We start from the raw sequence: 27,925 nt of genomic DNA on the forward strand, positions 1-27,925 counted from the left end.
CTGAGCTTTGAGCTCCCTTCCAACCTAAACCGTTCTAGGATCTGAAAGGTCTTTTTCCAACCAAAGCTATTCCCTGCCTCTGTCTCTGCTATCCCAGGCACATCATTCCCTATCTTTCTCTATCCCAGTGCATCTTTCTGGGGAGCAGGTGTCAGGGGAGCAGTGCCCACGTCTGGAGAAGCTGCACCTTGAGAGGCCACCTCTAGGAACTGCTGCCTGTGGTTTGCTGCATGCTCGGCTGCTGCCTTGCTTTTTTCTGTTCCTTTTCTCTTAACTCTTTTTTAAACTAGGGCTGTCCCTGGTGCTTTTAGATGAGAATGCAGCCTGCTTTGCTGAGCTGTCATCTGTCCCCAGTCCCACAGTTGATACTGTGTCAGCACTTGGGCTGCAAATCTCTCTTTGCTGCAGGTGTGTGCAGATCCGCTCCGAGCACATGCTTGCAGCTAGAGCTGCCTGAATGAACTCTGCTGTGCTGGAGACTCACTGCTGTTACTGTGGACAAGTATCTGACTAGGATTATGACAGCTTCCTCATCTAGGTGACCTTCAAGGTCCCTTCCAACCCAAACCATTCCATAAATCTCTTCCTAAAGCATTCTGGTTTCTGTGGCTCTGGCACGTGCCCACGGCTCTGGAGTGTTAGGAAGAATCATAGAATGGTTTAGGTTGGAAGGGACCTCAAAGATCATCCAGTTCCTTCCAAGACCTTCTCTTGCAGAGATGCTGAAAAGAAGCATTTTGGAGAAAAGAAATCAAATGAGTAGTTTTACATTGAAAGTTCCCATGGTGAGAGCATGAAAAAGGGATGCAAGCATTGAAAAGGGAACAGGTTTCCCTTGGAAGCTTTCAGAAACGCCCTTGGGAACAGAAAGTAACCACAGAGCTGGTTTCCAGCTGGGGGAGCTGGAACCAGGCTGGGCAGGGAAACACAAAATCCGAGGCTTCCTGCAGTACAGCACTTGCTTGGCAGGCTCAGGGATGCTGGATCTGCTGCTCCAAATCCAGAGGGAAGCACAGAGCTGCAGGCTTTGAGTCATAAACAGAGGCTTTGGAGTTGCTGGCGCTGGATCCACGAAAGGCTGAAAGCAGAAAGCAGAGGAGCCTTTGCTGGTGGTTGCAGCCATGGCTGCACCCTGCTGCTGTTTGGAGTGTCCCTGCTGCTGTTTGCAGTGTCCCTGCTGCTGCAGGTCAGTCTTGCTGAACAACGACTTGGAGGTACCACAGGTATTGCAGCCTCAAACATGTGGGCAAGGAACCAGCAGGGTTACTGGGGCAGGGGAATGGGGACACTGGAACTTGTCCTGCTCTCAGCATCTGGTGAGATGCTGTGTGCCCTGTCTGGATGCAGCTCCAGGCTGTCTCTTCCACCCTTTTTTCCTGGCCTGTAGGTTCTCTTCCAGCAGTGGCACACGTGTGACAGGAGGGCAGCCTGTTCCACTGCATCCCAGGTGGCTGGAGGAGGAAGTGGGGGCCGGGGCACGGCAGGGCTGTGTGGGCTGGAGAGGTGGAGGACAGGATGCCAGATGCGTTTCAGAGGGACCCTGATAGCATCAGTGCCTGGTGCTTCTGTTTCCTGCCTGCCTTGAACACAGCCTCCTGCCTTCTTGGTGGTGGAAAGTACCAGGTTTTCATCTCCCAGAATTGCAGGCTTGACACAGCCTCAGACAGGGTAAGGCTGACCTCAGTTTGTCTTTTGGAAGTGAAGCCTTCTGCAGAGTGTGTTAAGGAGAACTCCACAGGATTTGACTTCAGCAGCAGAGGAAGTTGACTTTTTGGTGTGGGAAAAGCAAACTGCAGGAGAGGAGCAAAAACCTGGGGAGCAGGGGAAGCTCCTGAGTGCTGGAGATCTGTAGCAGACAGCCTTTGGGTGAGGGTTTGGTTACTGCAGCTCGTCAGAATGGATGGAGTCTGTTAGAATGTGGCTGTGGACGTTCAAACCTGAGTGCTGGACGTGTGCTCAGAGCACAGTGGATGCCAACCAGTGCCCTTGGTGCCATTTCCAGCCCCACTTCAGCTGCCAGTGCCTGCCTGAGCGGCTTCACTGCAGTGAGTGTGAGCTGTGGAGGAGCAGATTCTTCCCCTCTGCCCTGCCTCCCCCCACCTCTCAGCCCAGCTGTGGCCGTCTGACTCATTTAGCACTGACTCAGTTCTTAAGGTCTTTGCTGATCTGTTACCTGCAGCTTCTTCTTCAGAAACACATTTCCCCTCTCACTTCTGAGGTTATACTTTCCCACACTAGCACGGCCATGGTGTGGTGCAGGAGGCAGGGAGGGTGTCAGAGCTGAGAGAAGGGATGTAGGAGCCCAGGTCCTGTTGATTTTCAGTAGGTGCTGGACATTGAATTGTTTAAAGTTGCCACCCCTGGGCTGGCTGAGCAGTGACTGGTCAGAGATCAAGGGAGGGTAGGGGATGGAGTCCATGGTGTTGAGATAGGAGGCAGTGCCAAAGGAGAGGGAAAAAGTGGACTTTGGAATTGTGTGAGCTTTCTGCAAGAGGTCATTGCATAGCAGGGGGAGGGGATTGTGGGCAGAAAGGGCAGCTTCATAAATCCTGATGTACAGAAAACAGCAGAGAAGCTGCTGAGGTCTGAAAAGAGCACAGAAGAGGGACAGGGAACTACTGGAGAGAGTCCACTGGAGGCTGTGAGGCTGCTAATGGAGAGGAGCATCTCTGTGAGGAGCAAAGGCTGAGAGCCCTGAGGCTGTGGAACCTGGAGAGGAGCAGCCCCAGAGGGGATCTGATCAGTGCTCAGCAAGAGCTAAAGGATAGGGGGCAAGAGGATGGGGCCAGACTCTTTCCAGTAGTGCCCAGCAATAGGACAAGGGGCAACAGGCATGAACTGGGACCCAGGAACCTCCACTCAACGTGAGGAAAAACTTCTTTATTGTGATGGTGACAGAGCCCTGGAGGAGGCTGCTCAGAGAGGTTGTGGAGTCTTCTTCTCTGGAGACATTCAGAACCCTCCTGAGTGTGTTCCTGTATGACCTGCCCTGGGTGATACTGCTCTGGCTGGGGGGGTTGGCAACTCTCCTATGAGGACAGACTGAAAGAGTTGGGGCTGTGCAGGCTGGAGCAGAGGAGGCTCCCAGGTGACTTTCTTGTGGCCTTCCAGGATCTGAAGTGGGCTACAAAAAAAGCTGGGGAGGGACTTTTTAGGCTGTCAGGGAGTGATAGGACTGGGGGGAAGTGGAGCAAAACTGGAGGTGGGGAGAGTGAGGCTGGAGGTGAGGAGGAGGTTGTTGAGCAGGAGAGTGGTGAGAGGCTGGAATGGGTTGCCCAGGGAGGTGGTTGAGGCCCCATGGCTGGAGGTGTTTAAGGCCAGGCTGGCTGAGGCTGTGGCCAGGCTGATCTGGGGTAGGGTGTCCCTGGGCATGGCAAGGAGGGGGTTGGAACTGGCTGCTCCTTGTGCTCCCTTCCAACCCTGACTGATTCTATGATTCTAAGTTGTGTGGAGTGCCATGGTCTGGTTGCTTGGCCAGGGCTGGGTGCTAGGTTGGACTGGATGATCTTGGAGGTCTCTTCCAACCTGGCTGATTCAGTAAGCTCCATTGATAAAGCAAAGAGCAGACATTGTAGCAGGCAGGTTTGGGTTTGAGAGCACTCAGAGGAGATCTGAAGTTTGCAGGAGCATCAGCTGAAAAATGATGCATTCTGGTCTTGTCTTTTTTTCTTTTCTTCTAGTCCCTTACCAGGGAGCTGTGGAAAACCTTCATTAGGGCTGCTGACACTGATGAGAGATCTTTTATGCCAAGGTAGGAGTTTTGAATGTTCTCAGTGTGTTTAAAATGAAATTGCTAACTGTAAAAGCATTGGCATTGGGGGAGATTTGAGAAGTGCTGAGTGTTCAGAGCTGTGTTGAAGTTAAAATGGTCTCTGAATCCTGCTTCTCCGTGGCTGAATCTTCCTAGAGGAGGGGGGGAAAGAAACCCTGGAGTTTTGTTTTCTGTCTTTCCTGATGTCTTCTGAAGTTGTACAACATACAAACTGATGTTTGAATCTTCACAGTGAGGCTGGTGAAACACTGGAACAGGTTGCCCAGGGATGTGATCGAGGCCCCATCCTTGCAGGCAGACAAGATCAGACTCGATGTCACCCTGGGCAGCCTGCTCCAGTTGGAGATGTCCTTGCTGAGTGCAGGGGGGTTAGACAAGATGACCTCTGAGGGTACCTTCCAACACAGTGCAATCTGTGACTCTGTGACTGCAGTTTGCAGTTTTTAAGGCTGAGTCAAGAATGTGTCTGCTTGGATTTGTCTTTCTGTAAGCCTCCTGTTATCATCTTAATGGAGTTTGGCATCAGCAGTGGCAAACGCTTCAAGTTCTGCAGAGCCATCAGAGCATAGGCTCTTACCACTGCCTTCCTCCCACTGAGCAGCAGATCTGCACCTCCTCTTACTCATAGCTGGGTCAGTGTTTGGAGAAGGAAGGAGAAACTAAGAAATGAAAACTGCCCTCTTCAGAGGTGTAAATTTGTACTTGAGCATTTGCATCTCCTGGGGTGGATGTCACAGTTCAGGTCAGCCTGCACCCACTGTCTGTCAGTGCCATGCTTACTTATCTTTGTGTATGCTTCTCTCTCCCCCACCACTCAAATGATAAACTTCTTGATGAGCTGGTGAAACGTTTTGAACAGAAGCAGCCAATTTTTGCATCAGGTTTATCTCCTGAAGGGCCTGGACTGTTCTCCACACAGCCTCTGCCTGGCTGCTTCCGCTGGTTGGGAAATACCCTGAAAGTTCTGGTTCCCTGAACCCTGACTCAGCCTTTCAGTTGCAACAGGGCAAAAGAGGACTTGTGCAGTTCAGAGAGTGTCTGAGTGCTTGGTTGAATAAAGATGGAGCTGAGCAGGAGCTCAAGGCCACGTTTCAGGTTACATCTTCACCTGCATTTGGATCCATCTGCTGCTTCTCTTGTGAGAGCCTTCTGCCGTCCTGCCCACGCTGCCCTTCGTCCCTCTGTCCTTCAAACAGATATGCTGCAGCTTTCCTTCACCTCTTACAGGGCAGGGCCCTTCACCCTTTCTTCAGAAGGGAAATGGGCATCTTGAGGTTGATGCTGTGAATAGCTGAGTGTCTGTTTGTGTCACTCCCAGGCAGTTGAACAGCAGCAGAAGACAGACAGCAGCAGAACAGAGATGCTCCTCTTAAAGAATGAAGAAGAGGGGTCAGGTGTTTCACAGTGTGGAAGCAAAGTTTGTTCATCAGTAGAGATGAAATCTAATAGATGACTCTGTGTCAAAGTGGCTGTACAGGTGCTGGGTAGGTTGGAGTGCCTGGTAGAGCAGGGAGAATCACAGTGTTAGAGGTTGGAAGGGACCTCCAGAGATAGACTAGAACAGAAGCCAGAGATGGAACAGAACAGATCATCCCATCCAACCCCCCTGCCAAGGCAGGATCACCCAGGGCAGGCCACACAGGAATGCATCCAGGTGGGTTTTGAAAGTCTCCAGAGAAGGAGACTCCACAACCTCCCTGGACAGCCTGTTCCAGTGCTCCATCACCCTCACTAGAAAGAAGCTTCTCCTCTTGTTGGGGTGAATCCTTCTGTGGTCCAGTTTGCATCCATGATTGGATCTTGTTCCAAAACGAGCTTGACCCCATTCACCTGCCCCCTACCCCTCAGATATTTATAGACATTGATCAGATCCCCTCTCAGGCTTCTCTTCTCAAGACTAAACAACCCCAGGGCTCTCACTCTTCTCTTCATAGGGGAGATGCTCAAGCCCCCTAATCATCATCGTGGCCAAGAAGGTGTTGAGGTGCTCAGGGCAGTGCTGAGTTAGTGCCAAACGTGCTGAATGCCCCAGGGCTGTCCTGCTGTAGCTTGGTGGCTCCGTGTGCTTGGCAAAGGGGGGAGCAGGAGCAAGGAGCAACCCTCAGCTTCTGCTTCATTTCCCCACTGCAGCATTCAGGACTAATGAGAGCAGTTTCACAACATTTATGACAGCACTACAAGCCTTGTTATTTTTCTTTCTCTACACTCCTTAGTGATTAAATCCTTTCCTTGACTTGAAAGAAACGCTTAACACCCGTAATTGAATGCCACTTGGAGAGGTGGCTGTCACCTCACAGCATGTGACTGCACTAACCCAGAGCTCCGGGATTGGAAATGAATGCTGCTGTGTCTGACTCTATTGAGGTGGGCACAAACAGCTGCCAAATGAAAGGTTGGCCTGGATGCAGCAGAGTAATTCCTTGAGCGCTCTGTTGGTGTTGTATAAACAGATAACATTAACAGGCTTGTGAAAGGGCTACGAGATAATGAAGGGGGGTGGGGGGGTTACAGTAACAGGGCTCCTGCCTTGCAGGATCTTGGTTTCCTGTTGCATCTGAAAAGGGAAAAAGAAAAGGCAACAAAATCCTCTAAATATAAAATCAGCAAATAGTGTCATAGAATCAGCCAGGTTGGAAGAGAGCTCCAAGCTCAGCCAGCCCAACCTAGCACCCAGCCCTGCCCAACCAACCAGACCATGGCACTAAGTGCCCCAGCCAGGCTTGGCTTCAACACCTCCAGCCACAGCCACTCCACCACCTCCCTGGGCAGCCCATTCCAATGCCAATCACTCTCTCTGACAACAACTTCCTCCTAACATCCAGCCTCGACCTGCCCTGGCACAGCTTGAGGCTGTGTCCCCTTCTTCTGTTGCTGGTTGCCTGGCAGCAGAGCCCAACCCCACCTGGCTGCAGCCTCCCTGCAGGCAGTTGTAAACAGTAATGAGGTCTGCCCTGAGCCTCCTCTGCTGCAGGCTGCACACCCCCAGCTCCCTCAGCCTCTCCTCCCAGGGCTGTGTTCCAGGCCCCTCCCCAGCCTTGCTGCCCTTCTCCAAACACCTTCCAGCACCTCAACATCTCTTGAGGAGTCCAGACCTGGACACAGCACTGCAGGTGTGGCCCAAGCAGTGCTGAGCACAAGGGCACAAGAACCTCCCCTGTCCTGCTGCCCACACTGCTCCTGAGCCAGCCCAGGATGCCATTGGCTCTGCTGCCCACCTGGGCACTGCTGCCTCCTCTGCAGCTCCTCTCTCCCAGCACCCCCAGCTCCCTCTCTGCCTGCCTGCTCTCAGCCACTCTGGCCCCAGCCTGTAGTGCTGCTTGGGGTTGTTGTGGCCAAAGTGTAGAACCCTGCCCTTGGCCTTGTTCAGTCTCATCCCCTTGGCCTCTGCCCACCCATCCAGCCTGGCCAGGTCCCTCTGCAGGGCTCTCCTACCCTCCAACAACTCCACAGCTGCTCCTAGCTTGGTGTCATCTGCAAACTTACTGCTGCTGGACTCAATTGCCTGCTCCAGATCATCAATAAACAGATAACATTAAGGGACTCATGAAAGGGCTAGGAGATAATGAAGGGGTGTGGGGGGATTACAGTAACAAGGCTCCTGCCTTGCAGGATCTTGGTTTCCTGTTGCATCTGAAAAGGGAAAAAAAGAAGGCAACAGAACCCTCAAAATATGAAATCAGCAAATAGTGGAGAGTCAAAATGAGAGGTTGATCTTGTACTGCTCCCAGCTGAAACTTTCCCACAAGTCCTTTATTACTATAAATAAGAAGTGAAAGAGTTCACAGCTAAATTTAACCCTTAGCTCCATCGCTTGCTGGGTTCGCATAGGTGGGAGCAGGCTGTGGAGGTGGAGGAAGATGAAGATCAATTGAATCAGTAGGTTTCATTTGTACTTCATAAAGACAAAAGAAAGAAAGAAAGAAAAATAATCTCTTGCCTTTTAATAGCTAAGGAATCTCCTGAGGAAAACCATTGCTGATTGGAATTCCCCTCTTCTTCCCATCCAAACACATCAGGATTTTGGATAGAAGGGAAGCAAATGCCACTGCTCAGGGATCTTTTCAAGCAGAAGAGCTTACAGCTGCCAGAATTTTAACCTAAAAAAGAAGCTGTCAACGTAGCAGAGTGCACAGACATTGCTTGCTCTGCTTTTAGACATTCAAAGTTCCCACTCTGGAAACTCCCTTTTTGCTTTGACTTCGTTTCACAATTTCTCTGCGGTTAGGCAACTGCAGCCTGAGCTGGAAGCTGTGCTAAGCAGGCTGCAGAGTTTGCCTCTCTCCAAGCTGCACGTGGGGTGGTTTATTTTTGTCTAAACCTGTACTCCTGTCACATTTAGGCCATCAAACATTTCTGTGGTCGAGGAGTGAGGGTTAAAAGTGGGACGTTAGGGCGAGGACTGCGCTAAATGCGTTCAGCTGCTGCTCCAGACCGATGGGGACTGCCTATGGGTGCGTGTGGGGCAGCACGTGGGTTGCCTCTTGACTCTTTCACAGCTTCCACTTGGGAATTGAAATGATAGGGGAGGAAAAAAAACCCAACCCTCAACCAACCAAACCTTGCCCTGATTGAATGATTCTATAAACTCCAGGCACAGCTTGTCGGGGAGTTGTCCGCGGTCGCAAAGCTGAAGTTGCAATCCCTGCTCTCCCCAGGCTGTCGCTGGCGGTAGGCACCAAGGTGCAACATGGCTCTGGCAAACCCCTTGGAGCAGGGTTTTAATTTGAAGGCAATCCTCAGGTTGTAGCCTGGGAAGGCAGAAAGCCTGTGGCAGCCTTGGTTTGCAGTGGCTTTGAGGAGCAGAGCTTCCTTGCAGTCATGTTTCTGAAGCCTTACTTGGGAAGGAAGCGCAAAGGCGAACTCCTGGTCGGAGGGAAGAGGGGAAGATAATTAGCTGCTGAGGTCATTGTTTGCTTCAGCTCGGTTGATAGGACAGCCCAGCCTGGCTTCTAGTGTAAACACAGTGTAAAATGTTTAGCACCAGCTCTGTCATTTGCCTTATTTGTCAGGGAATCTCAAGCAGAATGAGGAGTTCTCTGGTGCCGTGCACCCAGGCGAGGGAGTTGCAAGATGTCCATAAAAAGGCAGAGCCTTTGCTTGGGTGAGCAGAGAGGCTCTGCCTTGGCAGCCCTCAGCTAGCCCTGACCTTTTCCAGGCAGAAAATTCTGACCCAAATCCTTCCCTGCTGGGGCTGGATGATGAGAAGAAGTAAAGCTCTGGTACTTGCAGCTTTCTGACCTCAGTTACTTGTCTGATACTCGGTGGTTTGTGCTATGAAATGCTGGGGTGCAGCAGGCAGGCACTGAGGGTGCAGAGTGCAGGGGGAGCCTGTGGTGGGTATGGGCCATGCTGTCACAGGCTCACAGGATGTCAGGGGCTGGAAGGGACCCAAAGAGATCATCCAGTCCAACCCTCCTGCACCATCCAGTCTAGCTCAGGGCACACAGGAACACATCCAGACAGGCCTGGAAAGGCTCCACACAAGGAGACTCCACAACCTCTCTGGGCAGCCTGTGCCAGGGCTCTGGGACCCTTCCAGGCAAGAAGTTCCCCCTTGTGCTGAGCTGGAACCTCCTGTGCTGCAGCTTCCATCCACTGCTGCTTGTCCTATCCCAGGGAGCAGTGAGCAGAGCCTGTCCCCCCCCTCCTGACCCCCAGCCCTCAGATATCTGTAAATGTTTATTAGATCCCCTCTCAGTCTTCTCCAGCCCCAGGTCCCTCAGCCTCTGTTCATCAGTCAGTGTTCCAGTCCCCTCATCATCCTTGTAGCCCTTCCCTTGGACTCTCTCCAGCAGATCCCTGTCCCTCTTCAACTGTCTTCATCCTCTTCCTCCCATAGCACCCGCAGGCTAACTGGGCCAGCTTAGAGCATCTCTTGCCAGAGCAACCACATGAACTTGAGTGCCCAGGTGGAAAAATAAACCCCACAGCTGTTGCTGAAGACACCTTTTCCCTCAGGAGGAGGTGGGGAAGGGGAGCTTGTGACTGCTTTCAGAAGGCAGAGTCTTTGAACCTGGTTCATTTTTAACTGTTGCCTTCTCTCCTGCTTTCCAGGCCATCGCTGCGTGGACAGACCACACCATGCGTGAGTACAAGCTGGTGGTCCTTGGCTCAGGAGGTGTGGGGAAGTCTGCTTTGGTGAGTTTGGGGAAGCACCTCTGAAACACTCACACACACACCTTGAAATGAGCCTGGCTCAGTGCAGATGCTGCTTGTTAAATGCTGTGGGATATTTACAGGCTGGGACCAGAGTGGCTGAGGGCAGCCAGGCAGAGAGGGAGCTGAGGGTGCTGGGAGAGAGGAGCTGAAGAGGAGGCAGCAGTGCCCAAGTGGGCAGCAGAGCCAATGGCATCCTGGGGTGGGTCAGGAACAGTGTGGGCAGCAGGACAAGGGAGGTTCTTGTGCCCCTGTGCTCAGCACTGCTCAGGCCACACCTTGAGTGCTGTGTCCAGTTGTGGGCTCCTCAAGTCAAGAGAGATGTTGAGGTGCTGGAAGGTGTTTGGAGGAGGGCAGCAAGGCTGGGGAGGGGCCTGGAGCACAGCCCTGTGAGGAGAGGCTGAGGGAGCTGGGGGGTGTTGAGCTGAGCTTGGGGATAGGGCTGGGTGCTAGGTTGGGCTGGATGAGCTTGGAGGTCTCTTCCAACCTGCTTGATTCTATGATTGATTGTGTTGAGAGCTCCAGAGCTGGACACAGCACTGCAGGTGAAGTCCCAGCAGAGCAGAATCAAGTGGCAGAATCAGCTCTCTGGATCTGCAGGCTACGCTGCTTTGGATCCATCACATTTATAACAGGGCACAGCAAGTGCCAGTTAGCAGCCAAGTCTTTGCTTTGAAGATGACTTCTTCTTGACAGGCATTGGCAAAGAGAGGTGACAAGGTGGGATTTAAAATAGTATATGGGGGTCACTTTAAAAGTTCTTTCTCTGATCTCTGTTAACTAAACTAACAAAGAGGCTGCTGTGTGTTTTCCCAGTCTGAGTAGGAGATTACAATATGGTGTTGTTCCACTGCAAATCCTCCTTGTTTTAACTCCTCTCTGCCAAGGTGCTGCTCATTCAGCCTGTTGCTAATGAGAGGGTAGCATAAAAAGCTTCACCAGTGCTTTAGAGTGAGGGTTGAAAGACACTGGCAAAGGTTGCCCAGGGAGGTGGTGGAGCACAGAAGCACCCAATGTGATCAAAGATCAAAGATCACATTGGGTGCTTCTGTGCTCCACAACCTCCCTGAAGGTGTTCAAGGCCAGCTTGGATGAGGCCTTGAGCAACCTGTTCTAGTGGGAGTGATGGATCTTTTAAAGTCCCTTCCAACCCAAACCACTCTATGAATGAATCTCTGAAAGTGAAGCTGTGAACTGCCAGGAGGCAAAGCAGGGCATGGGCAGAGCTCGGATGCCCAGAGAAGAGACTACATCCCCACGACAGCTTGGTGGGAAATACTTAGAGTAAATTTCCTTTGAAATAATGACACAGGGGAAAGAAAAGGCTTCCTCTTTGACTTGAGTGATGGCTCCTCCTGTAATGATTTCATACAAATGGAGTAGCTGGAAGCACTCCAGTTTTCTCTTGCTGCTCTGCAATATGCCTGCGCTCCGGGCACGGAACCCAGAGCAGCTCCACTGCAACTCTAATGAGCTTTAATTTGAAATGTGGATTTTCCACCAGGTACTTTTCCTCAGCCTTCCACAGGTTGCCAGTGCCTCTGATTGAAGTTCAGGTCTTCTATATTGGGTGATCTTTACATTAGTTGTTCTAATTCGCACCCAGGGAAGGCTCTGTAGAGCTGGGGGTGTTGATTGCTTGGCCATGTCATGACAGAGGCCAAGGGGATGAGATTTAACAAGGTCAAGTGCAGGGTTCTGCACTTGGGCCACAACAACCCCAAGCAGCACTACAGGCTGGGGACTGAGTGGCTGGAGAGCAGCCAGGAGGAAAGGGACCTGGGGGTACTGATAGATAGTAGCTGAAGATGAGCCAGCAGTGTGCCCAGGTGGGCAGCAGAGCCAATGGCATCCTGGGGTGGGTCAGGAGCAGTGTGGGCAGCAGGACATGGGAGGTTCTTCTGCCCCTGTACTCAGCACTGCTCAGGCCACCCCTGGAGTGCTGTGTCCAGTTGTGGGCTCCTCAATTCAAGAGAGATGTTGAAGTGCTGGAAGGTGTCCAGAGAAGGGCAGCAAGGCTGGGGAGGGTCCTGGAGCACAGCCCTGTGAGAGAGGCTGAGGGAGCTGGGGGTGTGCAGCCTGCAGCAGAGGAGGCTCAGGGCAGAGCTCATTGCTGTCTACAACTACCTGAAGGGACATTGTAGCCAGGTGGGGTTGGGCTCTGCTGCCAGGCAACCAGCAACAGAACAAGGGGACACATCCTGAAGCTGTGCCAGGGCAGGTCTAGGCTGGATGTTAGGAGGAAGTTATTGGCAGAGAGAGTGATTGGCATTGGAATGGGCTACCCAGGGAGGTGCTGGAGGCACCGTGCTTAGAGGTCTTCAAGAACAGCCTGGATGAGGCACTTAGTGCCATGGTCTGGTTGGTTGGGCAGGGCTGGGTGCTAGGTTGGGCTGGCTGAGCTTGGAGCCCTCTTCCAACCTGCTTGATTCTATGTGTGCACAAACCTTCCACCATCCAGACCTTCCACCTCTCACTGCTTCCTTACATACTACTTGTGAAATGTTACACTAATTGTGCTCGACTCATTTAATCTTCTTTTGTTGTTCTTCTTTCCTTTCTCCCCAGACTGTACAGTTTGTTCAGGGAATTTTTGTTGAAAAATATGACCCCACAATAGAAGATTCTTACAGAAAGGTAAGCTACCAGCCTTTGTGATTGATTTGATGGCTCACAGAGCTTGCTTCTTGATTAATCAGAATGAGGAAAGGTCTTCCTTGCTGGAAGGTGTCCAGAGAAGGGCCAGGAGGATAAGCAGAGGGCTGGAGCTGCTCTGCTATGAGGAGAAACTGAGGGAGTTGGTGTTGTGCAGTCTGGAGAGGAGGAGGCTCCCAGGTGACCTTCTTGTGGCATTTCAGTATCTTAAGGGGGCTAAAAGAAAGCTGGGGAGGGACCTTTGAGGGCTCTCAGGTAGTGATAGGACTGGGGGGGGGGTGGAATAAAGCTGGAAATGGGGAGATTCAGGCTGGAAGTTAGGAAGAAGTTCTTCAGCCTGAGAGTGGTGAGAGCCTGGAATGGGTTGCCCAGGGAGGTGGTGGAAGCCTCATGGCTGGAGGTGTTTAAGGCCAGGCTGGATGAGGCTGTGGCCAGCCTGATCTAGTGTAAGGTGTGCCTGTGCATGGCAGGGGAGTTGGCACTGGCTGCTCCTTGTGGTCCCTTCCAACCCTGACTGATTCTAGGATTCTGTTCTAAATGTTGTGGCTGCATAACACAGCAGCACAGGCAAACATCAGCCCTGGAGCTGCTGCATGCAGCTTGTTGCCTTTGACTTCACAGAGCTCAGGGGCAGGGTGGACAGGGCAAAGTGTATGGGCAGCTACAAACTGAATTATGAGGAAATGACAGATTTGGGTGTTAAGTGGAGTGCTTCCTCACTTAGTCCTGGTTATCTGGAGGATTAAACCTCTGTTACTCCATACAACCAAGAGCTTTCACTTCCAATTCCCAGCGACTCAAATTAAGGCAGTTTGTGGCTTCAGCTCTCTGCTGGTTCTTCCCTGGAGGTTACCAGAGCTGCCCAGAGATAGCCTGCTGTGTTTTCACTGATTTCCACTTGTGCTGGGATGTGGTGGTTGGCAGCCTGTGCTGCCAGTGCTTCTGATTGATGCCTGGGGACAGGAACAGCTCAACCAGGCTAGGGCCAGACTCTCGGTCAGATCTATTTGCTGCAACTCAACAACAGAATTACTCACTCAAAACATTACAGCTATCAGCATTTGCTCTGTGTGTGCTCTCTGGAGAAGCTGCTGTGAAGGATTTCCACAGCATTCAAGCACAGCAGGTTGTGTTGCTGTGGGCCTGGTGCTGTTTCTCTTAGGGAATGGCTGTTCTGCTGTTTAGTTCCAGTGCCTCCTGCTCGCTTTGAAGCCATATGCAATTCTTCATGGCTGTTTTGGATGCAGGCTTGTAATTGCTGAGCAGAAGTCCTTGTCAGGATCCCTGATGCTTGTGGTATTATGTCATTCTATCAACAGAGCTTCTTTCTTGGCTCAATTGCTGTCAAGTAACTCATTGTGTTCTAGATTAGCATAAATGTTACCATAATTAAAGGCACAAAACAGAAGACAAAACCTTGCAGCGTTTGTGCCTGTGGTAATTGAATGTAAATTGTGGTATGAGCCCTGCTGTTAAATTTATTTGACTCTCCTGGTATTGCTCTGGTTGCATCTGAGACATTTCTCAGTGCCTGGAAGATTTGCTAAGCCTCACTGTGAGGCTTTTGCTTTCCTTCCTTACTCCAACAGCAGAATAAAATGGAAGCTGAAGGCCCTTTTGATTTGTCTCACTTAAGTGGAGATGTTTACAATGAGCTGCTCATTTAAGTCTTTATGATCAACAGAGCCCTGGAGCATCAGTGAGCTGACCCAAATGCCTGGCTTGGGGCATAATTAATCCTCTAATAGCAGGGCCTCTGTCAGTGCTGGGGAGGTGCAGGTGCCTGGCTTGCTTCGAGAGGCCTTGGTGGCAGAAGTGAAAACTCAGCTCAGGATCTTCTTGCCTGACTTGATGCTCTTGGAGGTCTTTTCCAGCCTCAGTGATTCTGTGACCCATGTCAGACAGTTTTAACAGCTTTTGTCTCCTCTTTTTTTTGTCTCCCCAGCAAGTGGAAGTAGACTGTCAACAGTGTATGCTTGAAATCCTCGACACAGCAGGGACAGTAAGTACAAGCTCTGTTTTGACTGATGTGCACTTTGCTTCTTCAGAATGAGATGAGATGTTAGAGAGTAGAGCTTGTGTAATGATCCTGGCCCAAGCAAAACCAACAGATCAGCTGCAGTCATTTAAACAGAGTAATTTTGTTCAGTAACCCAATCCCCAGTGGGGTGAGTGAGCCTGCTGCAGCCCTGCCAGCAATGTCAACCCTGTCCCCAGCTGGTGTCCTGGTGCTGGGACACAAAGGTTGGTGCATCCTGTGGCACTCAGCCCTTCTCTGCCATCCACCATCATCTTGCTGTCACCAGGCTGATTTAATTTAGCAAGTGGCCACAATCACAGAATTGTTTTGGTTGAAAAAGCCTTCTGAGATCATCCAGTCCAACCATCAACCCAACACCACCATGGCCACTAAACCATGTCCCCAGGTGCCATGGCCATACATTTCTTCAGCACCCCCAGGGATGATGACTCCACCAGCTCCCTGGGCAACCACTCCCACAGGTTAGACACAGATTGAAGCCACCTCCAGCAACGCCCAGGGATCAACTCCCAGCACCTCACATCAGCCTACCTGGGGAGGATTGCATCAGTAAAGGCTTTGTATCTTTCAAAGACTGTTCCTCTAGCAGGTGGCACCTCCCTGGCCCTGCTGTGTGCTGCTTTGGGAGGCCTGTGTTGACCTTGCAGGCTGAGAGCAACCAGGACCATGCAGTGGCTCCCTTTGTCCCATCAGTGTCATCACCATGCAAAGTCCTGTCACTGAGTAAACAGAGCCTGTGATGGCTGAGTGCACATCTGAGGGGGAGGACTTGCTTCCTAAAGTTACTTTGATTTAGAAAGCTTTGAGCATGCTCAGCATCCATGTGAAGGGGTGGAAGCAGAAGTCATTGTTGCAGGGCTCTGCTGGAGCCCCTGCCACAGGCCTGCACAAAGCTGGGGGAGCTTTGCCAACCTGTTCTTTGTTTCCCTGCATTGAAGCTTTAAGCCACTTTCATGCTAGAGATGAGTACAGAAATCTTTGTGTTCAGAGGTGAGCAGGCAGAGACTTCCCATGCAGTGCTGCTCACACTGAAACTGACTCTGGGACACCCAGGGCTGTTTCATGCTCCTAGAGGAGGAATTGACTTTTCCAGTCCAGATCTGACCTTCTTGTGGCCTTCCAGTATCCAAAAGGGGCCTCCAAAAAAGCTGGGGAGGGACTTTTTAGGCTGTCAAAGAGTGACAGGACATGGGGGAATGGGGCAAAGCTGGAGGAGGGGAGATTGAAAGTGGATGTTAGGAAGAAGTTGTTTGCAGTGAGGGTGGTGAGACACTGGCACAGGTTGCCCAGGGAGGTTGTGGAGCACAGAAGCACCCAATGTGATCAAAGATCACATTGGGTGCTTCTGTGCTCCACAACCTCCCTGGAGGTGTTCAGGACCAGGTTGGATGAGGCCTTGAGCAACCTGTGCTAGTGGGAGGTGTCCCTGCCTATGGCAGGGAGTTGGAACTGGCTGAGCTTTGAGCTCCCTTCCAACCTAACCCATTCTATGATTCTTGATTATTACTTTTTTTTCCTTTCTCCATTTTTTATTTCAAGAAGCTTTTTGCTCTATTAGGAGGAGGTAAAAAAAAAGGGCAAGAGAGGTGTCAATGCTTGAATTAACTTTGCATGCTGCAGTGGCTTTCTGCACGGGGTGAGAGTGTTGATGCCTGCCGGACGAGGGCTGTGTTGTGTCTCCGTTACAATGAAAGGTTGGAAACATTCATTAACTGCATTCACTGGCTAATTACTTCTTAAAATGATTCCATTCCAGGAGCAATTTACAGCAATGAGGGATCTCTACATGAAGAATGGCCAAGGGTTTGCACTAGTATATTCCATAACAGCACAGTCCACGTTTAATGACTTACAGGACCTGCGGGAGCAGATCCTACGGGTTAAGGACACTGAAGATGTGAGTGGAATCTTTTCTTCTTTCCTCCTGCTTAAAGGTTAACATTTGGGATTGGTCAGCCTGGAGTAAAAGAAGGCTTCAGGGAGGTTCCCAGGTGACCTTCTTGTGGCCTTTCAGTATCCAAAAGGGGCCTACAAAAAAAAAGCTGGGAAGGGACTTTTTATGCTGTCAGGGAGTGGGGGAAAATGGAGCAAAGCTGGAGGTGGGGAGAGTCAGGCTGGAGGTGAGGAGGAAGTTGTTCAGCATGAGAGTGGTGAGAGGCTGGAATGGGTTGCCCAGGGAGGTGGTTGAGGCCCCATGGCTGGAGGTGTTTAAGGCCAGGCTGGCTGAGGCTGTGTGCAGCCTGCTCTAGGGTAGGGTGTCCCTGGGCATGGCAGTGGGGTTGGAACTGGCTGCTCCTTGTGATCCCTTCCAACCCTGCCTGATTCTATGATCTTAGAACAGCCTTCCAGTATCTGAAAGGGGCTGTAGGAGAGCTGGGGAGGGGCTTTTGACAAGGGCTTGTAGTGCTAAGACAAGAGGGAATGGATTGAGGCTTGAGGAGAGGGAGTTTAGACTGGAGATCAGGAAGAAATTCTTTAGAGTGAGGATGGTGAGACACTGGCACAGGTTGCCCAGGGAGGTCATAAAATCATTCAGGTTCAAAAGGACCTTTGGGATCATCAGTTCCAATCATTGACCTTACTCTACAAAGTTCACCCCTAAACCATATATCCCCAAGCACCACATTTAAATGACCTTGAATCACATCCAGGGATGGTGACTCCACTACCTCCCTGAGCAGCCTCAGTCTGAAAACATCCCTGAACATTACTCTGTTTTCATGTCTTTGTGTGAGGGAAGTGGCTGGGGAGGTGTTGAAGCCAAGCCTGGCTGGGACACTTAGTGCCATGGGCTGGTTGGTTGGGCAGGGCTGGGTGCTAGGTTGGGCTGGCTGAGCTTGGAGCTGTCTTCAACCTGCTTGATTCTATGGGAGCCTCTTCAGTCACCTCCACTCCAGCTCTAGTCATCAGATGTAGTTGTCCTGCCTCCTGTTGTGTGGAGATGGCATTTGGCAGAGTCTGTAAGCCAGAGGAGCTCACCCAGTTGCATGCTTGGATTGATGAAAGGCCTCTTGGCTGATGACACCAGCTTGCAACCTTGTCTCAGAGCCTTGCTTGGCGAGGTTGGAGCCTGGAGTGGTTTCAGACCCCTTTTAAATTCAGGGAAAATAACATGCAGGTGCTTTGCATTGTCCTGCCTGCCACTTGGTGTGTTTCCAGGCCCTGGGTGCTGGAGCTGGAGCTCCCTGGGGAGTTTGGCTTTCTAAGCACATGGCCCAGGGCAGGCTGCTGGTGGCTTCTGCTGTGGTTGCCACGTGGCTGTGGAGATGTGTGGGAACTCTCTCTGCAGCCTTCCTCCAGGAGAAGCTGAAAAGGAGTATTTTTGGGTTGTGCCTAGCAGCTGCTCTTCAGGGGTTTGCCCTGAGCAGTGTGCAAAACAAAAGTCCTGAGTTTTCCCCTCTGACAGCTCAAAGCTGTCTCCTGCCCTGGTGCCTTGGAGCTGTGCTGGCCACAGAGCAGCAGAAGCAGTCTCAGCTCTGTTCTGGGGCTGGGGGAGTGGAGCAGGTCGGTGGACAGGGCTGGGACAGGTATTTAGGCCAAATCCTAGGTCAGCTCTGTGCACTGTGTGTAAATTGCTGCTGAGGAAAGTGCTCTGAGCCATCAGTGTGAGCCTGCAGCTCCGGGGCTGAGGGCAAGCTCCCAGGCTGCCGCTTTCTCTTGCATCTTCATTGTCCCATAGCCTGATTGCCTTGTTCCTTGTGGCTTGGGTTCCCTCCTTGGTTTAACAAGCTGAGCTTCTATTCATGCAAAACAGAGTTTCATTTTGGGAGGGGTGATGCTCACCCAGCTCCCTGGAAGCACAAATGCTTTACTGGCTGGGGCTGGAGCTCAGCAGCTTGCTCAGCAGCAGCAGGGCAATCTGCACTGCAAGCTGCTCAGCTCCACCAGCCAGCAGAGCCTGCTGCTTTGGGCAGTGGTTGAATTGAATTGTTAAAGTGCTTTTCTTTCTTTTGTGTTGGGGGTGTTACTTGTTGAAGCCTGAGAACCTTCTGAAGGTTGGCACCGTGCTCTGCTGAGCTGGGGAACTGCTCTCCTTCCTGTCTGCAGCCTCAGAAGGTGCCTTTAAAACCTTTCAAATGATCTGTGGTTAACAGGTTTCAATTGCAGCCTCCTCCACGAACCAGTTGGTTGTTCATCAACCTCCATTCCTGGCTCTGTGATAAGCAATGATCAGCTTTTGAAACAACCTTACTACAGCTTCATGTTTCTCAGCCCTCTGCTGCTTACCCAGCCAAATATCTCTTCTTTTCATTACAGGGGCTTGCAGTGATAGGATGAGAGGCAATGGTTTGAAACTGGAGAAGAGCAGGTTCAGATTGGATGTTAGGAGCAAGCTGTGCACCAGTAGGGTGCTGGAACACTGCAACAGGTTGCCCAGGGAGGTAGTTGAGGCTCCATCCCTGGAGATCAGGGCTTGATGAGGCTCTGAGCAACCTGATTTGGTGGAGGATCCTTGGGGACGGGTCCTGTAGAAGGGGCAGGCAGCAGCTGGGGCTGTGTTGTGCTCTCATCATCTTGTGGGGCTAGAAGTGGCTCCTGTTCCAATCCCTGACCACTCTTGCAGGGAAGAAATTTGTCCTAATCTCCAACCCAGACCTCCCCTGCTGCAACCTGTGGCCATTGCCTCTCCTCCTATCACTAATTACTCCCTCTAGGGAGTTGTAGAGAGTAATGAGGTCTCCCCTTCAGCCTCCTCTTCTCCAGGCTGAACAACCCCAGCTCCCTCAGCCTGTCCTCACAGCAGAGGTGTTCCAGCCCCCTGCTCATTTCAGGGCCCTGCTCCATTAGGGCCATCTGTCAGCCTAGCTCAGCTCCCTGTTTTTACTGCCTTTCATACTGCTATTTGGTGCTTTTTTTTGCTCTCTCCTCAGGTGTCTTCCTCAGCTGTAGCACTCCATGCTGCCTGCTAACTGCTGCATCTCTTGTTGCTTGTCTCCTCTGCAGGTTCCCATGATCCTGGTGGGCAATAAGTGTGACCTGGAGGAGGAGCGCGTGGTCGGCAAAGAGCAGGGGCAGAACCTCGCCAGGCAGTGGTGCAACTGTGCCTTCCTAGAGTCCTCTGCAAAGTCTAAGATCAACGTTAATGAGGTAATGCAGCAGCTGTGCCCTTGCCCTTCCTGCTCCAGCACCAACAGTCCTTCCTGCAGGCCTGCATCGGGAAGGTTCGGGGCGAGTCTGACACTCAGCCGAAGGCAGCTTTGGGCTGCAGCTTCTTCTGCTGCTGCTCCCTGTTGGTTCTGAAGAGATCTGCTCCTTTTTCTCTCTGAAAGGTTGAGTGACTTCACAGGTGACTTGCTGTAGGCTGTGTCAGAGGACATGAATAGCAGAGGGTGCTCAGTAAGGCCCACTGAAGTGGGTGGCTCTTGGCTTAGGATCAGAGGATGTTAGGGGTTGGAAGGGACCCAAAGAGATCATCGAATCTAACCTCCTGCCACAGCAGGACCATACAGTCTAGCTCAGGGCACACAGGAACACATCCACACAGGCCTTGAAAGGCTCCACAGAAGGAGACTCCACAACCTCTCTGGGCAGCCTGTGCCAGGGCTCTGGGACCCTTCCAGCAGTGAGGTGCCACATCCACATGTCTCTTGGACACCTCCAGGGGTGGTGACTGCAGCACCTCCCTGGGCAGGGAGCTCTGCTTGACATCAGGCACCAGGGGGTTATTATCTGACTGTGACAAGAACCAGGTTTGCAGCTACAAAAGCTGAGGTGACCCCATTGAGCGTGGCTGGTTTGGTGCCAGGAGATAACTGAGGCCGTTTAGGAGGCTGTGAGATAAACAGCAGCAGCAGAGCTTGGACTGCACCCAGCGCTGAGCTGGCAGCTGCTGGGACCTGCGCAGCGCTGCAGGAACTGCAGCTGAGAGAGGAGGGAGCTCCTGGCTGCAGAACTGCAGCTCCCCAGGCTGAGATGAGCCTGGCTGCAGGAGCTGCTGCTGAGTTTGGGTTGAGCCTGGCTGCAGGAACTGCAGCTCCCCAGGCTGGGATGGGCCTGGCTGCAGGAATTGCTGCTGAGTTTGGGATGAGCCTGGCTGCAGAAGTGCAGCTCCCCAGGCTGGGATGGGCCTGGCTGCAGGAATTGCTGCTGAGTTTGGGATTAGCCTGGCTGCAGAACTGCAGCTCCCCAGGCTGGCATGAGCCTGGCTGCAGGAACTGCTGCTGAGTTTGGGATGAGCCTGGCTGCAGAACTGCAGCTCCCCAGGCTGGGATGGGTCTGGCTGCAGGAATTGCAGCTCCTGAGGCTGGGATTAGCCTGGCTGCAGCCTGCTCTAATCTGAGCTGGTAAATATAGCTCATGAGGCAGAGTGCTGCCAGGAGGGAGGGCTCTGTGTGTGTCTGAGCTGTAGTGAAGCCATGGCTGTTAATGGAGAAACTGTTGGCTCAGCCATGGAGGGATCACCACAGGGTGTAACAAACTCTGGTTTGTTTCTATTTCCAGAGTCTGTGGCAGGGATTGACCTCTCCTTAGCCAAAGCTGCCTGAAAGCTCTCCCAGGGTCTGTGGGAAAGGGAATTCTCTGCAGGCAAGCCCTGAGCTGTCCTGGGGCGAACGCAGAGCCCTGGTTTGCATCCAGCCAGCCCTACTGTGTCAACCCTCTGCCTCCATCCTCCCCTGTCCTGTCTGCTGCCTCCAGTGAGACTCAGATCACAGAGAAGAAAATTACTATCTGGAGGATTAGGTTTTGGGTTTCTGTGATCTTCATTTTCTGGTGGTGTGCCAGGTGTTTAGTTACGGAGAGGATAAAAGCTGAGGAAATCAGAAGGAAGAAAACTCATGAAGCAAGCAACTCACTCTGCTGATTATTTGGTGGTTCTGCTGGCTCACAGACTGGGGAAGCAATTGCATTATTCTGGGCTTTGGTTTTGCCTCTTTATCTGCTTTTGGGCTTCTAACTCTGTTAAAATCAAGGCAAAAAGCTAAAAAATAACTCTCTGCATTTCCTGGAAGTGAAGCATAGAATCAGTCAGGGCTGGAAGGCACCACAAGGATCAGCCAGTTCCAACCCCACTGCCAGAGCAAGGACACCCTATCCTAAATCAGGCTGCCCACAGCCTCAGCCAGCCTGGCCTTAAACACCTCCAGCCATGGGGCCTCAACCACCTCCCTGGGCAACCCATTCCAGCCTCTCACCACTCTCCTGCTCAACAACTTCCTCCTCACCTCCAGCCTCACTCTCCCCACCTCCAGCTTTGCTCCATTCCCCCCAGTCCTGGCACTTCCTGGCACTCTAAAAAGTCCCTCCCCAGCTTTTTTGTAGCCCCCTTCAGATCCTGGAAGGCCACAAGAAGGTTGCCTGGGAGCCTCCTCCAGACTGAACAGCCTTTCATGCATGAACGTTCCTTTCATACTTGTTCATGGAACTGGCAGCCAAAACCCATAGCAATTATTTCACTTGAGAGCTTGCTGAAGCCACCTTCACTTTCCTTTCATGCTTGTTCATGGAGTTGGCAGCCCAAAAACCAATCCTCAGTTTTCCAGTTGTTGCAGTTTGCTACCAACTGCTGCTTTCTGCTCTGGATTTCCTTGCCACCACCAAGCATTTGTAAGCTGTCAGCCACTCCAGGGAGGAAAAAGAACAAACAGGGACAAGGGTGGAGCCTGCTGAAGGTTTAAATGTTTTCTCCTCAGTGCTGTGACCCAGCTCCAAGCATTTTTGCACAGCTCACTCTGCTATAAATTGCTGGGAAAACAACTCTCAGCAGAAGTCCTCACAAGCAGCTCCTGCTCTGCAGCTCAAAGAGGTCTCTGTGCTCCTCTCCTGCTGGAAATGCCTGAGTTCAGGGCAGATGTTTTGCTTCCCCTTGGTGATTTGTATTAAGAAACTCAAAGGATTATAGACCAGGCAGGTGAAGTGATTCACAGCTCCAAGGTGTTTGGCAAGGAGGAGAATTAAGAGTGCTTCCCATGCAGTAGGTGACTGGACATGACTTTGCAGAGGCTGAAAGCCCAGGAAAAGGGCTGCTCTTCCCTGCAGCCCAGCTTGCACCAGGGGGGAGATGATCCTTTTGTCATTCCCAGCTTTCCTCTTCTTTTTCAAAGCGAGGGATTTGTTGCCATTTCCTTGCTGTGCTCTTTGAAACCTTTGCTGGACAGGGCAGGAGCTCACAGCTCATTCTGCTCCCTGATGGGAGCTCTGTGCTCTCTGTGCTCCCTGATGGGAGCTCTGTGCTCCCTGTGCTCCCTGATGGGAGCTCTGTGCTCCCTGTGCTCCCTGATGGGAGCTCTGTGCTCCCTGTGCTCCCTGATGGGAGCTCTGTGCTCCCTGTGCTCCCTGATGGGAGCTCTGTGCTCCCTGTGCTCCCTGATGGGAGCTCTGTGCTCCCTGTGCTCCCTGATGGGAGCTCTGTGCTCCCTGTGCTCCCTGATGGGAGCTCTCTGCTCCCTGTGCTCCCTGATGGGAGCTCTCTGCTCTCTGTGCTCCCTGATCCCATGAGGGATCAGCTCTCTGCTCTCTGTGCTCCGTGATGGGAGCTCTCTGCTCCCTGATGGGAGCTCTCTGCTCTCTGTGCTCCCTGATGGGAGCTCTCTGCTCTCTGTGCTCCGTGATGGGAGCTCTCTGCTCCCTGATGGCAGCTCTCTGCTCTCTGTGCTCCCTGATGGGAGCTCTCTGCTCTCTCTGCTCTCTCCTTTCTATATGCTTTCTCCTCTCTCTCTGCTCTTTCCTCTCTCTGTGCTCTCTCTGCTCTGTCTGCTCTCCCTGCTCCCTCCTCTCTCTGTGCTCTTTCTGGTCTCTGTGCTCTCTGTTCTCTCTGCTCTCATTCCATGAACAGAAGAAAGCTGAGGAGGGACTTTTGAGGCTGTCAGGTAGTGATAGGACTGGGGAGAATGGAACAAAGCTGGAAATGGGGAGATTCAGACTGGAGGTTAGGAAGAAGTTCTTCAGCATGAGGATGGTGAGAGCCTGGAATGGGTTGCCCAGGGAGGTGGTGGAAGCTTCATCCCTGGAGGTGTTTAAGACCAGTCTGGATGAGGCTGTGGACAGCCTTATCTAATGTGAGGTGTCCCTGGGCATGGCAGGGGGGTTGGAACTGGCTGCTCCTTGTGGTCCCTTCCAACCCTGACTGATTCTATGACTCTTGGTCTGAGTAAATGCAGATGTTTAATTGCATCAATGAGACTGCAGCCTCCAGGACAGGGTTATCAGCTTGCCAACCTGCCTGAGTTTTTATCACTTGCAGAGTGTTTTACCACTTGGATTTCTCAGTTTGTGTTTTTCATCTTTTTCAGATCTTTTATGACCTGGTCAGACAGATAAATAGGAAAACACCAGTGGAAAAGAAGAAGCCTAAAAAGAAATCATGTCTGCTGCTTTAGACTCCCACGGCGCAGCAGCTCTGAGCCAGGTAAGAGGGGGCTGAATCCTGCCCACAGCTCAGCACCAGGAGCTGCTCCCAGCAAAGAGGACTCGCTCCTTTCTCTCCACTCCTTCCTCCCTGCTCCCAAATGCCATTCTGGGATGGATTAGAAGGGCTGTGGTTAGTAGGTCCAGAGAGGTTCTCCTGCCCCTCTGCTCTGCCCTGGTGAGTCTACATCTGGAGTACTGTGTTCAGTTCTGGGCCCCTCAGTTCAAGAGGGACATAGAACTGCTTGAGAGAGTCCAGCACAGAGCCACAAGCTTCACTTGTTGGGCTTCAAGAAGTCAGTTGTGCTGACTGACCTGGGGGAGAAAATCTGCTGCTCTCCCTTTCTCCTCTGCCTTGGGCTGATGAATGCAACAGAGCAGGAACTTCCTTCTCACTCTTGCAGGTTCTCCCTCTGTCTTGTGACACCACAGCTCCCTTTTGCTTCCTCTTCTGCTGAAGTTCAGTGGCATCTGTGTAACTTGTGTTGCTGCTGCAGTCCTAGGAGCAGTGGGGACAACAGCTCCTAGGGGGTTTGGGTGGGGAGATGAAGATCAGTGGGGAGATGGAGATCAGTGGCACAGAAACCAAGAGCTGCCCACCAAAAAAACAAGAAACAAACCCAAAGAAACCAAAAACAGGAGCAAGAAACCAGCCCAAGGTTGGACACAGCTATAAATAATCTTCCTGTGTATCTTGGCAGGATGCTCTGTGTGCTTACAGCTGTTCTGCTGCACTCCTGAGAGGAAAGCTGTGTTTCTGTAGCTTCAGGTTTTGGACAGAAACATCACCCAGGCTGCCCTAGAGCTGGCAGAGCGTTGGCACAGGAGTGTGCTGCTCAGCACCAGGCAGAGGCAGGGTTGGGTGTGAGCTCAACAGCCCATCATGGCCCAAGGAAGTGAGAAATGGTCTCTCTCTGGAGATATTCAAAACCCACCTGGATGTGTTCCTGTGTGCTCTGGCAGGGGTGGAACTGGATGAGCTTTGAGGTCCCTTCCAGCCCAAACCATTCTATGAATCTTTGGATCCATGAAGACAAGGCTGGATCAGCCCAGACCAAAGCTATCAAGTCACCAACATGTCCATTTCCAAAGGCACTGTAGGCTTCCTGTGTCAATTCCAGAGGAAACTAAATGAGTTGGGAAGCCAAATGCCAGCAGGAGGCATTTCTGCTCCTTTCTGCCTGTTGAGGGCAGGAGCAGGAGCAGGGTAGCTCCTTCCTTCTGCTGTTCACTCCAAGGGGGCTCTGCTAAGGGTGCAGGCATCTGGCCAGATGGCTCCCCTGGCAGGGCTGGCATCTACATAATTCACTTCTAGTCTCATGTTCAGGACTTTGCTGTCTCCCAAAGGAGGCACTCCAAAGTGCTTCACTTGGTGCTCCTTTTGCCCAGCTGTGCTGTGCAGTGAGCTGTGGCTCTTTGCTCCTGCTTCCTCCTCAGCTTGTTTGTGGGCTGGATGATCTTAGAGATCTCTTCCAACCTGGTTGATTCTTTCATTCTCTGATTCTCCAAGGCATTGGGACGTTGGGGGGATGGTGTCACATCTAATTACACTTGTCACATGAAATCCTATTATGGCCAAACCCCCTTCAACCCCATCCAACCCATCCTAATGAGACCATTCCTAGCCCTGCCTAACAGCACAAATCTTGTTTCCCCTTCTCTAGATCACAGGAATGAAGAACTGTTGCCTCACTGGAAAGTGCCAGCATCCCCCACTTCAAAACCTTAAGAGAAATTAAGAACATATCTGAAGGAGCTTCTCCTGTTTCAATATCCCACGAGAAGAATTTAGCTCTTAAAATGGTTTGCAGACAGCCCCTGAGGAAACAAAAACCCAACAAAGAAAACGATTCTGTGGCTCTCTCTTGAAAAACCTAAGCCCATCATACTCCTCCTTTGCAATAGCAATTAACAGGTGTGGAAAATAAACCTGACTGACTCTAGTTTGTGATCCTCCAGAGGAGCATGGATGCGTTGCAGATGTTAGCTTCTGCTGCCATCATTCCAGTTCCATACTGACCCTTTTTTAGCATCCTTTCTCCCCATCAAGCACTAAAACTCTTCCCACTGTTTGATATCTATAACCAGAGATAATTATCTGAAGATCTCCTTTGAACTCACTGCAACAAATAACTTTTTTTTTGGGGGGGGAGGGGGAGGGTTTTGAGATTTGTTTTGGTTTTGAAGTCTTCATTTTTGGGTTGGTTTTTTTTTTTTAGCTATTTAAAAGTTACAGAATCTCTTTCTTCATTCTGCCTAATGAAAAACGTTTGTGCTTTGGACAAAGAGAGAGAGGAAAGGTCTTTTAGAGGGACAAAAACCCCCCACAAACAAAAAAACCAAGCTGGGATAACTGATTTCTATGGCTTTAAAAGCATCTATATATATATATATATATATATATAATATACTAAACCAACTCTAATATTGCTTCTTGTGTTTTCCTGTCACAGATTAAATTACAGCTTTTATGAATGATTAAATTTTAGTACATTTTCAGTTTGGGGTCTGTGGTTTTTGTTATGGTTTTCCAGGTTTCTTTTTGATCTTTCTCCTCATGTTTTCCGAGTTCCTCTCCTCGTTTGGCTGGATCCAGTTTTCTGCTCTAAGCAGTCCCAGCAGCCTGGTGGTGTTCCCCCAGTGCCATCTTCTCACTCCCCTCCTCGCTGGATGTGGCTAACCACAGCAGGCTCCTTCCAGTGTCCTTTTGGACCTCCTCCCTGACTGGTTGAAGATTGGATTCAGCTGCAAAATAGTTCCTCTGCGCAGTGATTTTTCTATCTGCAAGTTTCCTTTCATCCTGTATCAAGGTTTGACTTCTCTGACCTCTGCTTTCACCCCACTGTGTACTTTGGGGTGGAATCCCTGGTTTTTGGCAGTGCCACCCACTGGGCAGGAGCCCAAGACTATCATCTCTCCTGGTCAGCACCTGGACATGAGGCTGTGGAGCTTGAAAGGTAGTTCTGTTTAAATCCAGTTTCCACACAGCAGATGTCAGCTGAAAGCTGACAAAGGTTCCCCCACCTGCAGTTCAGCTGAGGGAGCTTCTTCTTGGCGCATTTTGGGTTGGTTTGGGTTGGTTTTAGATCCCTGTTGGCTTTAGTTTTAAACACCTGTTGGCTCTGTCGAGTTGAAAAGGAGCAGGATGCGAAGAGAGCCACAGGTGCTTGGCCTCCATCCTGCTGTCTATATGCAAGTACAAGAACCACCTCTGGAACCTCAGGCTCCAAATCCCATCCTGGAATCCCTGCAGTGCTGGAGGACTTGCTCCTGCTTCTGAATAAGTGAGAAGAGAAAAATGGATCTTCACAGTGGAGAAAAAGTCAAACCAGACTTTGCCCTGCTCCTTGAAAGGGGAAGTGGAAATGCCACAGCTGGAGACCAGTTTGTCCCTGCAGCCTTTGTGTGCTTCTATCAGGAAGCAGGGGAAAGAAACTGCCCAGAAAGAGCTTTTCTAAACCTGTATTGGATGATCCAAAGCTCTAAGTGCAGCCCAAACGAGACTGGATGCAAGCATTTGGATGGTGACAACGTGAAAACATCCAAACATCTTAGAAGCTACAAGGACAGACTTAGCTCCCCAGCCTGGTTGTCTTCAACCTTCCTCTGTGCTTCCCTTTTCAGGAGGAGCAGAAGCATGGGCTGGCAGGTTGGTTACCTTTGCTAAATGTAAAGATATTTTAGTAATAAAGGAATTTTCAGCTACCTGCTGCTGCTGGAGGCCTCTTCTCTGCACACACAACCACAGCCTTTCTTCTGGCTGCAGTGAAGGGGGCGAGTTCAGCAGCTCATGGCAGGAGAAGGATCTTGCCTTCACCCCAGGGAAGACACTGAGGGGCTGAAGTGGGTTCAGAGAAGGGAAATGAAGCTGGGGAAGGGTCTGGAGAACAGGGCTGAGGAGGAGCAGCTGAGAGAGCTGGGGTTGGTTAGCCTGGAGAAGAGGCTGAGGGGAGACA

General features: G+C 51.4%; 1 protein-coding gene across 3 annotated transcripts in view; it reads left to right on the forward strand.

Moving 5' to 3' along the window:
- Positions 1-27,674, forward strand: part of RAP1A (RAP1A, member of RAS oncogene family) — a 48,469-nt gene extending 20,795 nt beyond the window's left edge. For 2 of the 3 annotated variants that reach the window (XM_064174007.1, XM_064174008.1), the window contains 8 exons: positions 3,681-3,751; positions 9,827-9,910; positions 12,497-12,565; positions 14,529-14,585; positions 16,381-16,521; positions 19,569-19,712; positions 23,855-23,970; positions 25,634-27,674. In XM_064174007.1, the coding sequence (XP_064030077.1) occupies positions 9,854-9,910; positions 12,497-12,565; positions 14,529-14,585; positions 16,381-16,521; positions 19,569-19,712; positions 23,855-23,941 (555 nt within the window). In that variant the 5' untranslated portion in view covers positions 3,681-3,751; positions 9,827-9,853 and the 3' untranslated portion in view covers positions 23,942-23,970; positions 25,634-27,674. The remainder of the gene's footprint in view (positions 1-3,680; positions 3,752-9,826; positions 9,911-12,496; positions 12,566-14,528; positions 14,586-16,380; positions 16,522-19,568; positions 19,713-23,854; positions 23,971-25,633) is intronic. The other variant, XM_064174009.1, reaches the window with a different exon arrangement.
- The last annotated feature ends 251 nt before the right edge of the window (positions 27,675-27,925 follow it).

The sequence above is a fragment of the Pogoniulus pusillus genome, chromosome 39 (genome assembly GCF_015220805.1).
Source record: "Pogoniulus pusillus isolate bPogPus1 chromosome 39, bPogPus1.pri, whole genome shotgun sequence".
Classification (NCBI taxonomy): domain Eukaryota; kingdom Metazoa; phylum Chordata; class Aves; order Piciformes; family Lybiidae; genus Pogoniulus; species Pogoniulus pusillus.